The sequence below is a fragment of the Centrocercus urophasianus genome, unplaced genomic scaffold (assembly GCF_019232065.1).
Source record: "Centrocercus urophasianus isolate 14NV4802_14NV808 unplaced genomic scaffold, USGS_Curo_1.0 seq_16, whole genome shotgun sequence".
NCBI classification, from domain to species: Eukaryota; Metazoa; Chordata; class Aves; order Galliformes; family Phasianidae; genus Centrocercus; species Centrocercus urophasianus.
Genome location: NW_024884711.1, coordinates 2,578,971 through 2,598,226, shown reverse-complemented (window position 1 = coordinate 2,598,226; position 19,256 = coordinate 2,578,971). Strand labels below are relative to the sequence as shown.

Here is a 19,256-nt window from a genome sequence, read left to right as displayed (position 1 = left end):
TGATGAACAAGAGCCTGCATGCTGTGCTCATAAACATCTGAGGCCAGCAGGGACAGGGAGGTGATCGTCCCTCTCTGCTCTGCCCTCGTGAGGCCCCGTCTGCAGTGCTGGTCCAGGTCTGGGGCCCCCATACAAGAAAAGCAGGGAACTGTTGGAGAGGGTCCAGAGGAGGCCACAAAGATGATCAGAGGGCTGGAGCACCTCCACTGAGAAGACAGACTGAGGGAGCTGGGCTGGAGAAGGCTGTGGGGTGACCTCATTGCAGCCTTCTAGAACCTAAAGGGAGCCTACAAACAGGAGGGAAGTCAACTGGAAGAGTAGTTAATAGCAGGATAAGAGGAAATGGTTTTAAGTTGAGGGAGGGAAAATTTAGGTTGGATGTCAGGGGGAAGTTCTTTACTGTGAGAGTGGTGAGGTGCTGGAACAGCTGCCCCGAGAAGCTGTGGATGCCCCATCCCTGGAGGTGTTCAAGGCCAGGTTGGATGGGCCCTGGCCTGGCCTAATATTAGGTATGGAGGTTGGTGGCTCCCTGCCAGTGGCAGGGGGGCTGGAGATTCATGAGGTCCTTTCTAACCCAAGCCATTCTGGGATTCTATGATCTGCACCAGTGGAGTGATGCACTGACACTGAAACACACTACGCACTGCCTTATTGTGCTCATGTCCACTGTTTGGTCCATAAATGTTCATCAAGCATCCTTGATTGTCAGTGGGTGCTTTCTTCATGGAGAAATTCAGAGACTCACCTTTGCTTCATATGCGCTCTATGTCAGATGCCACTTTGTCAGTCTGCCCCTCTGCTGCTATCTGTAACACAGCAACAAAACGTAGTGGGATACTGGTGGGTAGGTTCAACCTCTGCTGCCATACCACCACCATCTGCCTCTGACATTGTGAGCCAACGTAATAAAATAGGAGGCATTACTTTTATGGTTAATGCATACAAGCAAAAACACTTCTTTTAATTGTAAATATTTTTTCTTATAAAAAGAGGGCAACAAAAACGTAAAATCAGTGGGATGCATGACCTTGTTTTTGTGAAACTACCGCGTCACCCTGGTTTGATAGGAGTGGCTGCTGTTCTCAGTGGACTTTCAAGGTGTTCATCAGAGATTTTTGGAGAAATTTTACTCTTCCTGTACTTCATTGCTGAAAACAGTTGTTCACAAATGTGCATGGTATCAAACAGTGGTGACATGAATAAAATGTGACTGTGAAGGGAGGGGTATTTCTCTCTGGTCAGATGAGGCTTATGAAGGTCTGGAAGAGAGACAGGGTTAGATAGTTGAGGTGAATATCTAGCTGCAACTCTATACGTTCCATATAAAAATTTGCAGGTAATATATTTATATGAACTGGAGATTGAGAATGTTGCAAATATAGCAAAAAAAAATGGTTTTAGTTTTTGCAATGTTGAAATATATTCTCAAATTCCTGTATCAAAACACATAGCAAGGCTGCATGTTTTTCACTGTTCGCAGGACTGTGTTTAGCCAGTGTATCTAACTGCACACCATTACTTCCCATTGAGTCAGCACCGCGCTGTGTCCTCCTTGTTTCCTGACGTCAGTCCAGGAACTGCTGACTGCTCTATGTTGTGTGGTTGTTGTGAGTGATGAGTGAGTGCTTGCTCAGCAGAACAGAGCCACTGCCATGATCAAAGTTGGGACTGTAGCATAGACTGGGGCAGGTGCTGCTAGTGAGACATGGCCATGGTAAATGTTTCTAGCTACCACCTAGGGAGAAGCTGTCATGAATTTCAATGGAAATATTTAGCCTTAGTTATGTGATTGTCCTGACAAATGCTCATTCTTGGTACTTCAGTTCAGGCATCTCTATTAACCAGCCAGCTGTTGAGAGGAGGTGAAATGCTGTGAGTTTTCTGATTCTGAAAGGGGCTCTTTTTTCTGTGTTCTTGATGAGGCATATGTGAAATGTCCCTGCCACGTGGCAGAGGGTGCTGAGGCAGAGCAAGGGGCAGCCCCAGCGGTGTGTGCAGTGCGGTGCTGTTCCTCGGGCTGGCACTGAGGGCAGCGTGTCCTGCTGCGGGGTGCGTTCTGTGTGCAGGAGGCAAGGAGGGGACGCGGGAACCTATGTGCAAACTATAAGGTTCCTAAAGCACAGACACAATCAGTGCTTTTCTTTTTTAAAAAAGAAAAACTGTTTATTTTTATGTTTTTTACTTCTTTCTCATTTTGAACTGTTAATTGTTGATGGTCCAGTCTTTCTTTTCAAGTCCAGACAAAGCCTCTGGACTGGATCTTCCTGCTGAAGTTCAGCACTTCTTCCTGTCTGAACCGAAGTCTGCTTCAACATAGGAGCATCTGCGTCTGTGATTTCTTTTTATTCCTCCTCTGTCCCTGGGCAGGAATGAGGGAGTGGGACATGAAGGATGGGCTCGAGGGATCTTTGACTGTGGAGGGAAGGATTAACAGAAAGTAGAGTCTTCACGTGAGCCTGTGAGATGGCTCTGAGTGGGGGCTCTCCCTCCCAGCTAACAGTAAACTTACGGGATCCTCATGCCCCTGTGATGTTTGAGGCCCTCGGCAGTTGAGATCCCTCTGTCAGACTCATCCCACTGCCCCGGCACAGCAGCTCCGAGGATGGCAGTCCCTGCCCTGCCCTCTTCCTCAGGACTTGGTGAAGAAGAGATGAGAGGACTTGGGAAGGAACGAGGGAGGGGGTCGGGAAGGAAGGGCTCGTAGGAGCCTTGGCTGTGAACAGAAGAAGGACCAGGCGATGGAGGCTCCCCGTGAGCCCGCAGGATGGCCGTGAGCTGGGGCTCTCGCGGGTAAGGGAAACTTACAGGACGGGAGGATCAGCGCCGGCGTCGAGGCGGCCATTTCGCGGGAGGTGGACGGATCCTGGCGCCCCTGCGATGAAATTTGGGGCGCGACCTCTTCCTGGTTGGCCTGGCAGCAGCAGAGAGATGGCCGGTCTGCCCCAATGGAGGTGGATCCACTTCCATCAGCTCTTCTGCCACAGGTGGATCCACCTCCATGGGCTCCTCTTCGCTGCCAGGCGGGTCCACCTCCATGGGCTCGATGTCATCAGCCTCTTCCAGCAGCCGCCTCTTCTTTAAAGGTGGCTGCTCCATCCCGTCCTCAGAAATCACAAGAAATACCAACTGTCTCTTTCCGAGAGTAGAGCTGCTGCTGTCTCCTGCAGTGTCAGCTGAGGGACTGCGGTTGAGGGCAGTTGGGTGCCCATGGCGACAGGATTCTGAGTGCCACTGCAGGCCCAAACATGGCGGCTGGCAGTTGGGGCCTGCAGCCATTTCTGGGAGGCAGTAGCAAGAGGGTCAGTGGGGGCAGGGGCTTCTCCAGCACCCTGCAGCTGCCTGGGGTGGAGGAGGAGCAAAGCGTGCTGACACCCCTCAGGCAGCCGAGGGAGAGGCAGTCATTAAAAGCAGTGGAGTTGCTGTGTTTGTGTCGGCTGTCCTTTGCCATCCCTCAGCTCTGGCCCTGGAGCGTGAGAAGGTGGCATCTCTTCTGCCCTGATGCCAAAGGAGAGGGGTGTGGAGGAGAGGGCCTGGCGTCCTCTGGGCGGCCGCACTGGGACTGCAGGGGGTGCGTTGGAGGGCCTGTGAGCTCCTTGGGGCCTGGTGCTGGGGTTTTGCACCTGGAGAAGGAAGGCTGATTAGGGCTGCTGTCCTCAGCCTGTTCTCTCCTTGGCCACAGAATGAGTGGTTGGAGGTGAAGCCAGGCCCTCCATGGCAGTGCACAAAGAACAGCTGGCTATCAGTCGTGCCTCCTGAGAAGTAGTTTGGATAGGTTTGATCTCTGCAGTCTCTGGTATAGCAGTTCTTGAGAAGAGAGCTTAGGGGCACAGGTGTGTAGATGGCAGCCCCCCCAATTAGTTGACCCCAATGTAACTCATGCAGTGTAGAAGTGTTCAGCCTCTACCATCAGGTGAAGAGGAAAGGGAGGTGTTTGTTTCCTGTGAGGTGACTGAATTGCAAACGATGTGCCAAGAGATGTGCAGATAATTGTTGAACCAAGAGCAAAGCCAGTTGTATTCACATGTCAGGTGATGGCTTGCTGTGCCTGTGCTAACATGGTACCAGGTGATCCCAGTGTGCCCCTTTCTCATGGATATTTGCAGTGTTTTGCTTTCACACCTTGTCTAGATGACTGAGGCAGTAGCAGTTATTAAGCTGCCTAGTGAGCTAACAGGACAGGTGTCCCCTCTCAGCCATCTTGTAGCTTTTCTCCCTTTGGCTCATCCTTTTTATTTTGTGAAGGCCTCTGGTGCAGATGGCACCTTTAGAAGATTGATTGTTGGTGCCATGGGCTTGATTCAGCCCAGCTCAGTTAAGTTGGGTTGCCCCAGAGAGGATGGAGACCCCAGAGAGGATGTAGCCTTTCTGAGTGCCAGTTCCATGTCTGAGCACCCGTGCGTTGGCAGTCCTTGCCTTTTGCCTGACTGGGAGTTGTCAATGCTCCAGTGTGAGCCTGGTTCCTCAGGTCCTTCCAGCACTGAGCACCTGGGAGAAAAGTCAGCTTTCACCTCCCATGCTCTCAGTAAGCAGCTGTCATTTATATTTTTGGTGAAATTCAGTTGAAAGAATTCTTCACTGCTACAAATGCAGTGCTTTGCAAGGCTTCAAGTCCTATTCAAGTTCCTTCAGTTGCTCCTCATAGGCCATATTCTCCAAGACCTTCACCAGCCTTGTTGCCCTTCTTTGGAGCTGCTCCAGCACCTCAGAAATTATCTTGTGTATTAAATACATAGGTCGCTCCAAAATGAAGGGCTCCTGTTTATTTCCTAAACTAGAACCAGTGCAGTGAGCTCAATAACACTATTTTATACAGCACTTTGTCAGCTAAAAAATACTATTGTTCAACAGGAGTGTCTTATTTTTTTTAATTGAGAATGAACTGCATCTTCAGCTTCAGTATCTGAGAGAGAAGTGAAGTTATTGAAGTGGGGTTATAGCTCTAGGTTGTTTTTTGTTGTTGTTTAGGTTTTGTTTCTTTTGGGAGAAAACAAATCCAAATCATCTTACTCCAACAGTAAGATCCTGTTACTGCGTGCAGTTAAAGAATCTGGAGGGATAAAATACATTTGTGGCAATGGTGCGCTTTATAAAGCTTACTAGCCTTTGAATCAAAAAATAGTTACAAACTTTCTGTGGGGAATTGTTTTAAGAAAAGCATTTAAAAGCGGAATACAACAGAGAATGCTTTGGAGTTTGTGTTATTTATAAGCTAAGAATCTACATTCCCAGGTGAGCAACCACAAGTAGGGGTACTGAAACCTGCACTAGGAAAGTAAAACACACAAAAACAAACTTAAATTACAAGAAAATGGCATGGAGGAAGGAAATATAAGTGAGTGATTGATGATACCAAGCATACAACTAAAGGTGTTATTACTCTATACTAACCCTTGGAAGAGCTGCAGTTGATAAGCCCAGTTGTTAATTTTATAGTTAGAATTCCTGAATCATTATAGAGATTATTTAGTCCTTTTTTTTTTTTTTTTAAATTTCTACTTACAAACAAGCAAACAAACCCAAACAAATCCCCATTACAGTTGTAGAAAAACAAAGGAATACTTTAATTTTGTTAACTTAATATTCTAGAATGTTGTGCAGCATGTATCTCTGCATTGTAATCTCACAGAACATTTTCTAAGTGAAGGCTTAGATCTTTTAACAGCAATACTGACTGTCTGTCAGGACTGTTTTCTTTAGTGCTTTGATATTAAATCATCAGCTGAGGTTATAAATCCTTCATTTGCTGTGTGTATATGGCGTGACATTATTTGGAATACGCTGAACCTTGTGTATTCCAAAAAAAGCTGCTACCAAATTTATAGCATCACGCAGCAGAGGGCAGTAGCATCCTACCAAATGCAGGTTGATCACAAAAGCTGCTGAACAGCTCGCTTTCATAGCATCACTTAGAGAATCATTTCAGCCTTAGAAATACTAGAAACCGCTGTTTTGTGCTTTAAGTTCCTGTTTCTGAGGTGAACGCCAGCAGCTGGATGCTGTTTAGCCTAGATGATACCTTGGGGAGAATGAAGTTCCTTTTTTTTGGCTTGCATGTTACAGGTTCTTGTAAAACTATAAGCATGGTTTCTTTTTGGTCTACCACACTTCGGTATTGTTTCCCTTTGAAGTACTAGTTTGTTCCTGTGCCCTAGTGTCTGTGCAAGACTAATAAGCACAAAGATAGGGATGCTTTCATGCAATCTGGATTTCTTTGTTTCCAGCAATCTCTGCAGATATGTAACGCATGAGATTTTGAACATGGCTAAAGAGCTAATCACAAAAGCTAGGTCTGATTTGCAGAGCATGGCCTGAGCTGACATTGAGTTCAAAACAACAAAATATCACTGTCGTAGCACCTGAAAGCATAAATAGTGAAATCTGTGAGTCTTTGACAGTTTTAAGTTTACTGCTTGCTGTATGTAACAGGGGCACATACTGTTCTTAGCCTAAGTGCTTGCAGTGTTGTGCTTATAATGGAAAATGATCAGAATGTGAGGTGGCTGATGAAAGCCATGAGTTGATCAGCAAATCCGAACAACCAGTTTGCCGTGTGCGTTAACAAAGGCATACAAGAGAATTTCTGCAAAGTGGGGGCGAGAGACTTAGTAAGAGGAATCCTGATGAATTTTTTTTAAATAAAAAATTATTCAATTTTGTAACCAGAAAAGTCTGACCTTACGGTGTACCCGATGCTTGATATCTCTGTTAGAGGGGCTATTAAGATTATATAAATGCAGTACTGATGGTCTGAGGCAGTAATTTTACAGGAAGGGGTGCATGGGTCAGTCATGCTGACCAAGAACTGGGACCAGCAAATCCATATGTTTAAAGCACTGTTCTTGTTTTCCATGCAGCTGAATGCAGTTTACCAGAATTGTTAGTCAGAGGCTATGGACATCTAACAATTTGCACACTGTTAACGTGAATAACCTTTTTACCCCACTGCTGAATTCTCCATAGCTTTAGTTCTTCTGGAAGAGAACAGATTAAAAAATTGCATGTAATTTTGGTGGGCTGCTAGGCTGCTTTGACCTTTCTTATTATCACTGTAAGAATGAAGTTAAAGCTAATCGGAATGAAGTATCTGTAGTTTTAATCTGTGTGAATGAACTGAGTCTGTATAATCAGTCTGCTATTATTATTTTTTTTTTTTCAATTCTTTTGGATCATTTTGTACTTAATATAAATTTTAGTTGGAGGAATTGTCCTTTAATCCATTTCGTAATGACAGATAGAAGGCAAAAGAGGGTTTTTTTAGGGTTGTTGTTTTTTTTGTTTTTTTGTTTTTTTTGTTTTTTTTTTTCCAATATTTTTAGTTATGAAGTTGTAAAATAAAGGTCTTAAAATGCTTCTGATTAAAAGAATGTGCCTGTGCTGAAGAAAATCTGTCTAAGAAAAGTGTACATGTCCTAATGTAAAATTAGAGTCAACAGAACGTTGCATTTCTTGCATGTGCTTTTAATGTATTACTTATCTTGTCACTCACTTCCTGTGCAGTTATCAACTCCTGGGGGCAGGCAAGCTCCATTCATTTGGATGTGCTGGTGGTGAGGAGTTAAGAGTGTCATGTATGTGTATCGTTACAGAAGGCTTATCTTACATATACTGTTTCCAATTCCCTTCTCTTAGAGGTGGATCTTGTTACTTCTGTTTCCTGCTGCTTTGTACTGCACGGCCCTCAGAATTTGCAAGCTGAAGAAATAAGTTTAAGAAGCAAACCCTCAAAAACTAATCAGATGCAATGAGGTTGTTTGGCTTTGATAGTATGGATATTGTCTGGTTCGCCAAGGTGGCTGATTGCACACCAAATGCTAGCACAGTAATAATGCTTTGTGAAACATTGTGAGTTTTATTTAATATTAATCATCACAGTCATTAATATTTAATGATTGCTGCTACAAGTGCTCATTTTTCTTTAAGATTATGCAATTTTCCACTGTGTGCATGCATGCATATAAACGTATATATTACTTATATGTACATAACTGCTTTGCTCTTCCCTTATCCCATTCCTCATGCATTTTGCTTGATGCAAGATTTATGAGACACTAAACAGTAAAGCACACATATTTCAACTTTGTTCGCTTATGTAGAATTACAGCCTGGGTAAGAGATTCTCTTTGTGCAGTTTCATTAATTCAGGCCTGTACTAAATTAAGAGATGATGAGAAGAACAACTCATTTGGGAATAATTGACTTTTTTTCCCCTCTTTGAGTTAAAACCATCTCCATATGTGAATTATGAACCTTCTGATTGTTTGGTGTACTTTGCTAGTTTTATCCCCTACACAAAAGGTACTGCTATGTAGTCTTTTAAAAGCCCCATAATTATTTTAATCTTCCTCCATTTTGGTGCAACTCCGTTCTCTTTTTGGTGTTGATCTGGAAGCAGTTAGAAGCATAGCAGAAAAATGCTTAGGCCAGGCAGAACTTACATACAATTTTGCAGAGCACAGCTCCAGCTCTTCACATTTCCCATTCCTGTTGGGAGATACAAAGGAAAATGGAAGTCAGGTGAACTGAAATTCCACAACATAAAGATGTAGTCTTTTTTTCCAGCTGCCTTACTATTGAGGGCAATATGCTTCAGTAAGAGCATACACTGACATGTTTGAAGACAGAAGCATAGACTCAAAGGTTTTAAAACGTATTGGTCTTATTTTCCAGATCCTTCTCTTTGGTATCTACAAAGCCTGTTTTTTTGTTTTTCACTTGTGCAGGAGGAAAATTTGGCTGTAGGAAATGAGTTTGTTAATGGGGCTTAGGTTCAAAAGCAACTAAAATATTACAGATGCAGTTTATTTTATATAGGGTAGTTTTTGGTTTATCAGTTGTTACAATTTAAGTAGGTTTTCTTTCTTTTTTTAAGGGAACCAATACTGAAAGGTGTTTCAATCAGTCTGCCTTAATCTCAGAGGCAAATGCTACATCAGAGAGGTCAGGCTTAGATAAATTTACCAGAAGTGTAAATAAATCAAAAAGATGCTCTTATCACAGTCTTATTCTTAAAAGGCTCTGACTCGGGAGGCCCAAGATTTGGCAGAACATGGCTTTGAACCTTCCATTTGATTTAACAAAAAGGTCTGGAGATTCTTTTTCTTGTTGCTAGGCTGTGCAACTTGCATGTTTTGGCCATAAGCTAAAATAAATATTTATGTACACTTGTTAAACACTTTGTATCATTTCATTAGCTTCTAGACAAAATGCCTGTTAAAAAGCTCTGAAATGTTCCTTACTAAGTAGACTTTGAAGCATCAGTCAGCACCATTCATGCTTGTACATCAGCATATGAACATAAGTCACGATGTACCATACTTACCAGGCATGAAGATTCCTGAGCTGAAAAAAGGCTTTTCATGCCTAAATTAGACTTGCCAACATGAGGTATATCTAATCTACACCTCTCATAGTGTTTGCAAACAGATAGAATTACTCAGGTAGATTTTGTTTGTGCTGCATCTGGCTCCCAATTAGCTGAAGACATTTAACCTGTGGTTATTTTTAATTGTCAACTTCAGATGCTTTATCATTGTTTTGCTTTGCTACTAGCACTATTCACAGTATTTTCCTATGTGACTGTCCTCTTACTAGTTTGATAGTTGTTCTGTTGGTTAGGATGATTATGGTAAGATTAAAACAGTCAGTCCCCGTAAAAAAAAGTTCCGAGGTCATGAAAAGGCCTGCATTAATGATAGCATTTCTGTCTAAAATGGGTGTATTCCATACCCATTTATCCCAGTGTACTTCTTGACTGCTGTGGTTTGATTAACACAATTGTTGGCCTGGACATAGGTAGTATACTTGCATCATAACTTCAGGAGAATTGGAGCTGCTTAAAAAATTGATTCTTGTGGTTGCAGTACATCTGCCTTGCTGTATGGAAATGTGCCTTGCACTTTTTCAGATGAGCCTCCAGAAAGTCTCTTGTGAGCAGTCCCAAACTCACTTGAGTGAGAGCTCAGAGAGGTTTTGGATGTTGCCCAAGGAGGTTGTGGATGGAGATCCCTGGAGGCTGGATGTGGCTCTGGGCAGCTGGTCTGGTGGTTGGCGACCCTGCACATAGCAGGGGGATTGAAATTAGGTAATCATTGTGGTCCTTTTCAACCCAGGCCATTCTATGATTCTAACTGGACTAGGTCGTGCAGTGTCCAACAGAAGTTGCATGTGAAGCAGACTGGCTTTGCCCAAATGAGACAAGAAATCATGCAGTGTCCACACAAAGGCCTGCTAAATGCACTGGCAATCTCAGGTTTGGAGTAGCAATAAACTACTATGGCTTTTAACTTCTCGACTCCATCTAGCAAGTGGATGTTTGACTCAGTTTTCAGTATAACTGATAACTCAGTTTCAGTATAACTGGATAATTTAATGGATACTGGGAGATGATTGGTGCTAATTTCCCATACTGAAAAAAATCCTATTGAAATGACAAAGTCCCATTAACTTTAAACATCCCAGATGTCTAAAGTGCATAGCCTGTTATCACTTGATAACTTCATTTGCCCAGAAAACATAAAGGAGTCAACCTTTGCAGTGCAAAACATCTATCCAATATTAAGTGTGTCATTGTTAATTAAGATGAAACTTAAAAGGAGATTGCCCTGCATTGGGTGAGATGTGATTACTCAGTGTCATAGCATTAATTTCAGATTATTTGAGGCTGTCAAACTATTTCCATTCTCCACAGGGCTTAAGATCTTGGAATCCAAAGCATTAGCCCCATATAATTGTAAGGCTGCTGTGCTTATAAAATACCAAGGATAATGCAAAAACTTTGTCTTGCTCACAACATGTAATTTATTGATGCCTGCAAATGTGAGTGCACGTCTTTTCCTATGCTCTGTTAGGCATTATCAGATGATATTAGCTGACTTTTTTATGCCACCATAACATTCAGATTTTGTTAGCTCTGACCACGCTAGGTTCAGTTCATGACTGGGGCAGGCTTCTAGTGGTAACATGTGGAGCAGTGGTGCTTTATGTTAAATTACCGAGTAGCTTAGTGAATCAAGGGAATACAATATCAAATTCTGATATATTTTTTTTTGTTTAGGGGATAAATGATGGGCCAGTTGCACTTACTATTTCTCTGCTGTTCAGTCAGTGGGTCAGTTTTGTATTGGTGACTTCAGACTTGATCTTGACAAACATGATTTGTAAGTTTTGTGAGAATTATATCCAGTAGAAATATGCTGGAGTTCCTTAAATGTGAAGAGGGATGTGTTTGGTATGTGACTTAAGTGACTCACATGGAAATTATCTTAAAAGAGTTTCTGCATATACTTTAAAAGATAGATGCCTGCAAGCTCAGCAGCTGTTATAACTTGAAGATTATACTTGTTTTAGTGTATACATGTATATGTCAATATATATATATAAATTTTAAATTCAGAGATCGTCCAGACATAATTTTGTGTTGGAAAATTCAAAAAGCTGACCAAAAAAAAAAATATATATATATATATAGGAAGAAGAAGAAGAATATATGCATATTTAAATAACTATCAAGGGGAAAACAGCTCTTTGTTAGTTCTTGCTTTCTCCAAATGGGTAGGGGTTGGAAATTCCCAAGTCGCTGTTAGATCTCGTTAAATTAAGCGATGGATGTTGTGTGCATCATCTCTTAGAATGCAGTGCTGTTAATTAAATGAGAAGATGAATTCCTCATTAAGAATGTAACTCTAAGCATTGTTTATGTGGTATTTTTCCGTATTTGTAATTCTTGTATGAATGAGCAGATGAGAATATTTTGTGTGGAAAACTTCAGGAGTATTTAGGAGTAAATTTTGAGGTTGTGTGCTCACTGGCTCTAACATAAGCCAGTGAATGAAAACATAAGGTTTTCAATTTATGTTTCAATGGAAATATAATGTAAAATGTTTCTTCCTTCGTAATTCTGAATTCAGATTGAGCAAACATCCATGTCTGTATTGCTGTAATTTATTCCTATGACCTAAGGGAGATTTAAGTGTGTGCACTCCAGTGGTTTAGAACCGAAGAGGTGATTGCTTTCCTTCCTAGCCCACAAAACAGTGTTTTAGATTTGGAAAAAAAAGAGGAAAATAAGAAAGTGCAAGTAATTGAAGATGGGAGAAGGCGATCACTGTCCTTTGCACTGTCTTCATAGAAAGATTTTTTTAAGTTCTTCTATCACTGGTTCTCCTACAATCCACATTCCCTCCTGGTAATTCTGTAGTGTTTTTGCAGAAGGAAGATGCACAGAGTAGTGTTTAACCTGAGCTACTTTAGGATTGGGAACACAGAAGTTTGCGCTTGCACTGAACGGAGATTACTGTGTCTAGCAGTGGCTACAAGCAGCATCCAGGACTAATTAGCATAACCTGGCAACTGATTTACATAGCTGAACATAGCACTGATTAATAATTTCTGATAGGCTGTCAATATCTGTCAAGACAAAAATAAAAGGTTTGTGCCTTTAATAGGCTGTGGATACAGGTAAAGAAATGGTTTCTGTGCTTCAGCACATAAATGTGGAAGATACTGTTAGGATTAATACAAGGAACTAGGGGAGCTTATTCCATTAGCTGTTATCTACAGACAGAACACCATTACTGTGATTAAGCATCTCAGTGTGAGCACACATTCTACCACTGAAATCTATACATCCCTCAGAGATTGCCTTGGAAGCCAAGAGTAAGACAGTGGAGCCATTCAAGACAGATAGAGAGGAAAGCTTTATGCAGCTAGGACTGTGTGATAATGCTAAGTTGTCTCATTATAATTCCTAGGCTGGAATTTATCCACAATAATGCTGATCTTGTGAAATGTGCTACTTTATTATTATTATTTATTTATTAATGGCACAAACAGACGCGATTTTAGATTTGCATCTTTTCCAGAAGGCTGAATTTTCATACCGTCCTAAGCTGGCTAATAAATTCTTGGTGGTTTTGGTATGCTAACATGCACCGTGTAAGAGAGTAAGCTGTTAAATACTGCTCAGACCCTGAGGCTGAAAGATAGATTTTTTTACTCAATCTAATGGAAGAAAATAAAAATGACCTGAAAAATTGTAGGTGGCAAACCTATCTCCTTTGTATTTCTTGGCTTTCTATAAAGAGACAAATGCAAAAGACTTTATACTAAACAGATGTAACTAATTTGCCTGGTTGTTTTCCATATATGTAATAAATTATGTTGTAGGTGGGGATGTTTGCATACTTCTCAATTATTCACTATAGCATTTTGGATAATTTAGCTTTACATTACATTTCTAAACCCACTCTCAATCGGTTAACATTTCAACCACAAGCATTCGATGTGTTAAGAAAGAGGTGATTTTAGGAGGGAGGGAGAAGGAAGGAAACAGAACAGCTTGCATTCCTTTTGTTTTTGAAGAGTAATGGAAGATAATGTATTGTTCAGCAGGCATATCTCCAGCTATTTGACTTAATAGAGTTTTGAATATCAAGCCCTAGTTATCCTGGGATCCAAAGTGACAGAAACTTTTGAAAGAACTGAAAATAACTGGATATATAGACTTGACTCAGGAAAACGTAATGCGTTGATGATGGCTTTTCCAATTGAACAGATAAAAATAATGATGATGGTAAGAGACCAAATGAGCCCTTTTACTAAATGGAATGAGATTTCTCTTGCCCCCATTTGTTTTTGTCAGTGTTTCTGCATAATTTGAGATGCTAGAATGGAATGAAGGGAAGAGTTGTTCAGTCAACACTGGGTTAGATTTTTTTGTTTGTTTCTTTGTTTTCCACTATGCTGCTTTTGTTTCAACATTGTTTGAGAATACAGTTATAAAATGAGTGCTAATGTTCCAATAGCTGCAGAGAGGTAGCTGAGTCTTTACATTCTCTGCTTGCCAGTATTTGTCCAAATATATGTCTGTGCTGTAGCATGGCAGTGAAGAGAGTATGTGCAACACAAACCTGAATTTCTACTTGGAGAAGGTGTTATAGAAATGGTGCCTGTGAGGTTCTATGTTGACAGCTTCTCAACAGCTTTCCCACAGGAATGTGCTCATGGTTAGGCTCTAGTGGCGTTCCCCAGGACTTCATGCCCGAAATGGGGAAGACTTCAGATGTGTAGGAGGTCCTACTAAGTTGTTTGTGCTGGGATTGACAGGAGTTGGGATAGCATTTGTGTGCCTGCCAGACCCAGCCTCTTGAAAGAAGCGCTTTCTGGAATGCTTGAGAACGCCAGAAAGGGGAATTTTCTCCCAGAAGCTGAAGTCTATTGTCCTTGTCTTCTATGAGAAATGGTCTTGTACTGATCATAAAAGTGTCCTGGCACATAAATGTAACTTGTGAAAAATGGAAGGTTGAACTAGGGAAATAGCCCTGAAGTACTTCTACCCTCTTCATCTGAATGATGAACTGATACAAGTGAAAAGAAAGAAAAGCAAGCGAGTATTTCGGAAAACACAATCAACTCAGTAAGCATTTATTTTCCAGATTTGACTTCTACTTTTCTGCTGCATTTCCCCCATAAAAATCTAGGATTGGAGGATATTCTTGATTCTCCATTATGAAGTAGTGAGCTTTGCATTGTATTGCTTGTCCTGCTGCAGGGAACTAATGTACACGTAAAATGAATAGACTGTGCACGCTATCCTGATCCCCAAATCTTAGTCTCCTTTTAAAGTGACAGCAGACATCTTAATGAACAATTTTTGCTTTCTAATATTTCTAATCTTTTATGTGACTATGAATTACTGACTGGCAAAAACCAACCCATACATCTAAAGATAAAACAGATGAGATAGTAGAATCCCACGTTTCGACAGCTTTATGGCCTGCAGAATCAATGGGAGGAAAAGTAATCAACCTGTGCTTTTGTCAGTGAGGTAGGTGGATCTGACCCTGAGTACACTGCAGGAGCAGATGGGCAGAAGAAGAAATCTGTGCTGATCTTTAGCATTGTTACGTAGTCAGTTCTCTGAGAGCAAATTCACTTTTAAAAGTCTCTTACAGCTGAGTCTTGCAGAATAGAAATGTCATCGTAGAGCAACTAGGGAGATCTTCCTGTGTGAGAATGAGTGGAGCTGAAGACGTTGAAAAGGTGATAGTGATAAAAAAACAAAACTAGCGGAAGATAAACATTTTTGATGGAGACATACCTGTGGGTCTTTTTTTTTTCTTTTTTTTTTTTTTTTTTTGAACAGTTCTGTGTTGTTTAAGAGCCTGTCCATAGCTAGGGAAATGTTTGGATCTAAACGATGAACTACATGGAACATACTCATGTATTTTTAATTCATCCCTTCAAAAGATTGGTGATGTTAGTATTTTGAGGATATGTGTTTTTGTATGTAATTTGTGAAAGTGAACACTTGAAACTTGTATGCAAGTGTGTGTGGAATCTGCCAAGTCTTAGTTGTGTTTGGTGTGTTCATTCAATCATTCCATGCTTTCTTTTCATAGATTCAGAATGTAACAAAAATTCACTTGAATTCAGCATGTTGAACCTATTTCATTTCTTATACTTTTGTCTGAGACCCTTTGTGTTCAGGACTCCACAAGATCCGATAGACTTAACATAGCTTTTGAATATAGTAACTTTTCCTGCTTTTCATGATTTATTTTAAATAGTTCCGTAGTGTTTGTATAAATAGGTGTTGTGGTGGCTGTTCACATGTATCACTGCTTTTTTTGTGTAATTAGTACTTCCTGGCATACAGTGGTACTCCAGTATTACTGAGGAGTCTACCAGCTGTGGAATCACAGAATCACAGAAACACCATGGTTGGAAAATACCTACAAGATCATTTGGTCCAACCATCCACCCATCAGCAATAGTTCTTGCTAAACCATTTCTCAACACAAAATCCAACTGTTCCTTGAACATCTCCAGGGTCGGTGACTCCACCACCTCCCTGTGCAGCCCATTCCAGTACCTGACCACTCTTTCAGAGGAGTACTATTTCCTAACATCCAGCCTGACTCTCCCCTGGCGCAGCTTGAAGCCATTCCCTCTGGTCCTATCACCAGTTACGTGAGAGAAAAAGACTCGGTTGAGTGCCTTAGAAGCATAAATCTCCTTTTGGGAACTCCATTGCATAGTTACAGAAGTGAATGGCTGATAAGCCAGTCTCGTAGTGTTTACATTTGGATTTGAAGTTCTTTGAAGCAGGGCCTGTTTCCTTGTTACAGTTTTTCTGCTCAGCAAAAAGTCTGTGTTGCTGGACTCTGGCACAGCATGCTAACTTTTTGCACATCATAAATCACAGGGATATGGATTATTTATGGAAAAATATTTATAGAGTGATCTTGTTATCTTTTTTTGCAGAATCATGTAAACCCAGCCATGGATTTCACACAGACTCCTCCAGGAATGCTAGCCCTTGACAATATGCTGTACTTTGCTAAACATCACCAGGATGCTTATATACGGGTAAGACTTCTCCTTAAGGTCTGTGCCAGTCCCTGTTCATGCTGATTATGTCCTGTTTATGGCTCACTTTGAAGAGGAGGTTCAGAATGCCAATGCCATTAACAAGAACTAGCTCTAGGAAGGCAAACCACGTTATGCTAAGACATGTATCATGTCTGTAAAAGCTGAGCCAAATATTATAGATAGCAAATACACTTTTTGCTTAAGCCTGCGAAGAGAAGGGAGACATGCATTTTGTGAATGCATGGTGGATGTCCATAAGACCAGAAGTGAGTATTTGTGCAGAATTCCCTCCTGTGTCTACCAAAACTGTCAAGTTTTTCTGTAGAAAGGAGGACTTGACTAGCAAATACCTTAATAAGTGGCTGACATGGCAGTATTCTGAGAGTTAAGATGCTCCTACTAAAACTGCTGCTGTAGGTGAGGTGGTGTTTGTAGAAAAATAGGTTAAAACCATGATTCATTTGTACGACCTGTTCTTGCCCTCTGCCCACTCTACTTCAAGAGTAGTTAAAACAAGCTATAAGTTGCATCCTTACGTGAAGAGGATACAGCAGAGTACCACTGGCAAAATAGAGCAACTTTTAGTGATCTGTGCTGAATTTGAATAATTGCCATGAACGAACCAAGTTAGCTCCTATGGGAGTAGAAGATAATTTAACCTCCCTCAAGAAGGTGTGCACACAGAGCTGCGTAACGAAGGTTGTTTATGGAGGCAGTAGACAGATACATCAATTCTTTCTGTTGAACAGCAAGTGAGCTTTTAATATGAGCTTTTAATTCTGTAATATGCTCTACTCTGTAGTTTCTGCTCAAATTAGATGTCAAGGCTGTAATAGGTTTGCAAAGGGAGTACTAATATCCAGGCAGATTGATCCTTGGGCGTAATGGAAGACCACAAGATTGTATGTTTTGGTCTGTAAATATTTCTGCTTCAATCTCAACAGTAACTGTTAGAAGACGCTGTGGAAGCACACAGTACAACAGTAGCTATTAACCTCCATCAACCCTTGAAATTAAGGTTATTTCCTGTACCAAACAATAGTATTTTTTCAGGATAAACTATACTGAATTGAGTTTTTCTCTGAGTTATCCAAATAAAATATATTTGGATACATTTTCTCATTAAGACTTGGGTTTCTCTTTTTAAATTTGGTTAAGATCTGTCTGGTGTTATTTCATAGACTTCTTTTGAAAATTATAAATGCAAAGAACGTGCCTAGTAGAAGTCAGTGCCCTAAACAAGAGACACATGTATTTTGAATAAATGTGAAAGAATCTAAAGAGGACAGAGACCTTCTTGAAAAGGAGCTTTCATTGTCTTTTCAATTTTTTGCTTAGTTTGCATTTTCATATTGCAGATGTTGTTTTGAAAGGTTGATTCAGTGTAACATGTAATCAGCCATTTTTTAGAAAGGACTTTATTGCTGGTTCACCTTTGTTGATCTAATGCAGTATTTTCGCTCCTGCATTACTGATAATTTGTGAGGTTATTTTGTCTTTACTCTTGTATGATTTCTCTTACAAGACTGTCTGAGCGTGCCTCATGTTTTCTCCACTCATGACAGAGGAAGTATACACTAGAAATGCCATACCAACGCACACTCAGATAAAATTGCTTGCCAAAGTTGTGCTGGAAACTGCTAGCACACCCTGGGAGTATGTTAGCCTACCCGTCATTCCAGAGTCCCACTTCATGCTCACACCAGCATTTCTGGCATGATAGTTCCCTCACTATGATGGCCACTGTAGCATGCTAAGAGCATGCAGAACACATCTGAGCTGCAGGGCGATGCACAGCTCCTATGGTGCTGTGAGGCTTTGAATGCTGAAAGCATCTTCTGATCTGCTTGACTTCCTCCCTGGTGAATGCTGATTCTCTGTGAGCTCAAATCTACCTGTTTCCTTGTTTTGAATTCCTTTTCACACCTAACATTATTTAATTTTTCTTCATGTCCTTTGCCTTCCAAAGCTCTCGTAGCGCCAGTTCTCTCTACTCGTACAGGCTGCTAATCTCACTTAATGTTTTTGAGATGCATTTATATGCTTGAGTCTCAACAGAAATTCTCTGCACTCAAGGTGAAATTTCCACAAAAAATTGTTAGTCATACAAATAATACTTGCATACTGAACAACTTCTTTGACAAAGTCTCTTTTGCTTTTTTTCATTACTGATAGTAGGAAACGATTTGTTTCCCAGGAAGAGAGATTATTTCCAACATGGTCTTTTGCAATGCCATTAATTGCTGTACCATGGGACATTTCCTAAGCCCCAAAATGAGAAAATATCTGTGCTGTGGGATATTTAAAATTGAGATTGGTTTTAAACCAGCATTGGTTTAAAATGGGAAATACTAAGTTTCTCCTGACCTAATACAGTCTGTTAAATGAAGACAGTATCAGAAAACTGTGATGACTTCACTGAGTCCATCACTGCTGCTGCATTTAATGGGCAGCACAAATCTCTGTAGTCTGACCTCCTAGTTTCTTAGGATGCTCCAAGCTGCAAGGCCCTTGGTAAGGTACCTTGTATTACTGAAAAAAGTGGATAAGGAAAAATGAGAAGGCAGGCAGAAAGTAATCTCTTCCCTGTTGTAACTGATTTTGCTTATAAATAATTTGCATAATAAATGGATTAGTTAGGTGAGAAGAGTGATTAAAGCTGATGTTTCCTTCAACATGAAGAGGCAGTGGGGCTTCCAAGACCAATACCAAACAGAAGTACTCATAGCATCAGTAAATATCTTTGCAATGCGTTGAAGAGCAAGGGAATGAAGACAGTGGAGCAGATGGGGAACTGCATCTAGAAAGCAGAAAGCATTTCAGGGAGAAAACATGGATGTCACACACTGAAAAACAAAACAAAAATAAGCAATTAAAAAAAAAAT

The 19,256-nt window shown here is 40.9% G+C and overlaps 1 protein-coding gene across 6 annotated transcripts in view; it reads left to right on the top strand.

Annotated features, from left to right (window-relative positions):
- Nucleotides 1-19,256, top strand: part of ELMO1 (engulfment and cell motility 1) — a 290,710-nt gene that overhangs the window by 114,263 nt on the left and 157,191 nt on the right. For all 6 annotated transcript variants that reach the window (XM_042817235.1, XM_042817234.1, XM_042817233.1 and 3 more), the window contains one exon: nucleotides 16,264-16,368. In XM_042817235.1, coding sequence (XP_042673169.1) covers nucleotides 16,264-16,368 — 105 coding nt within the window. The remainder of the gene's footprint in view (nucleotides 1-16,263; nucleotides 16,369-19,256) is intronic.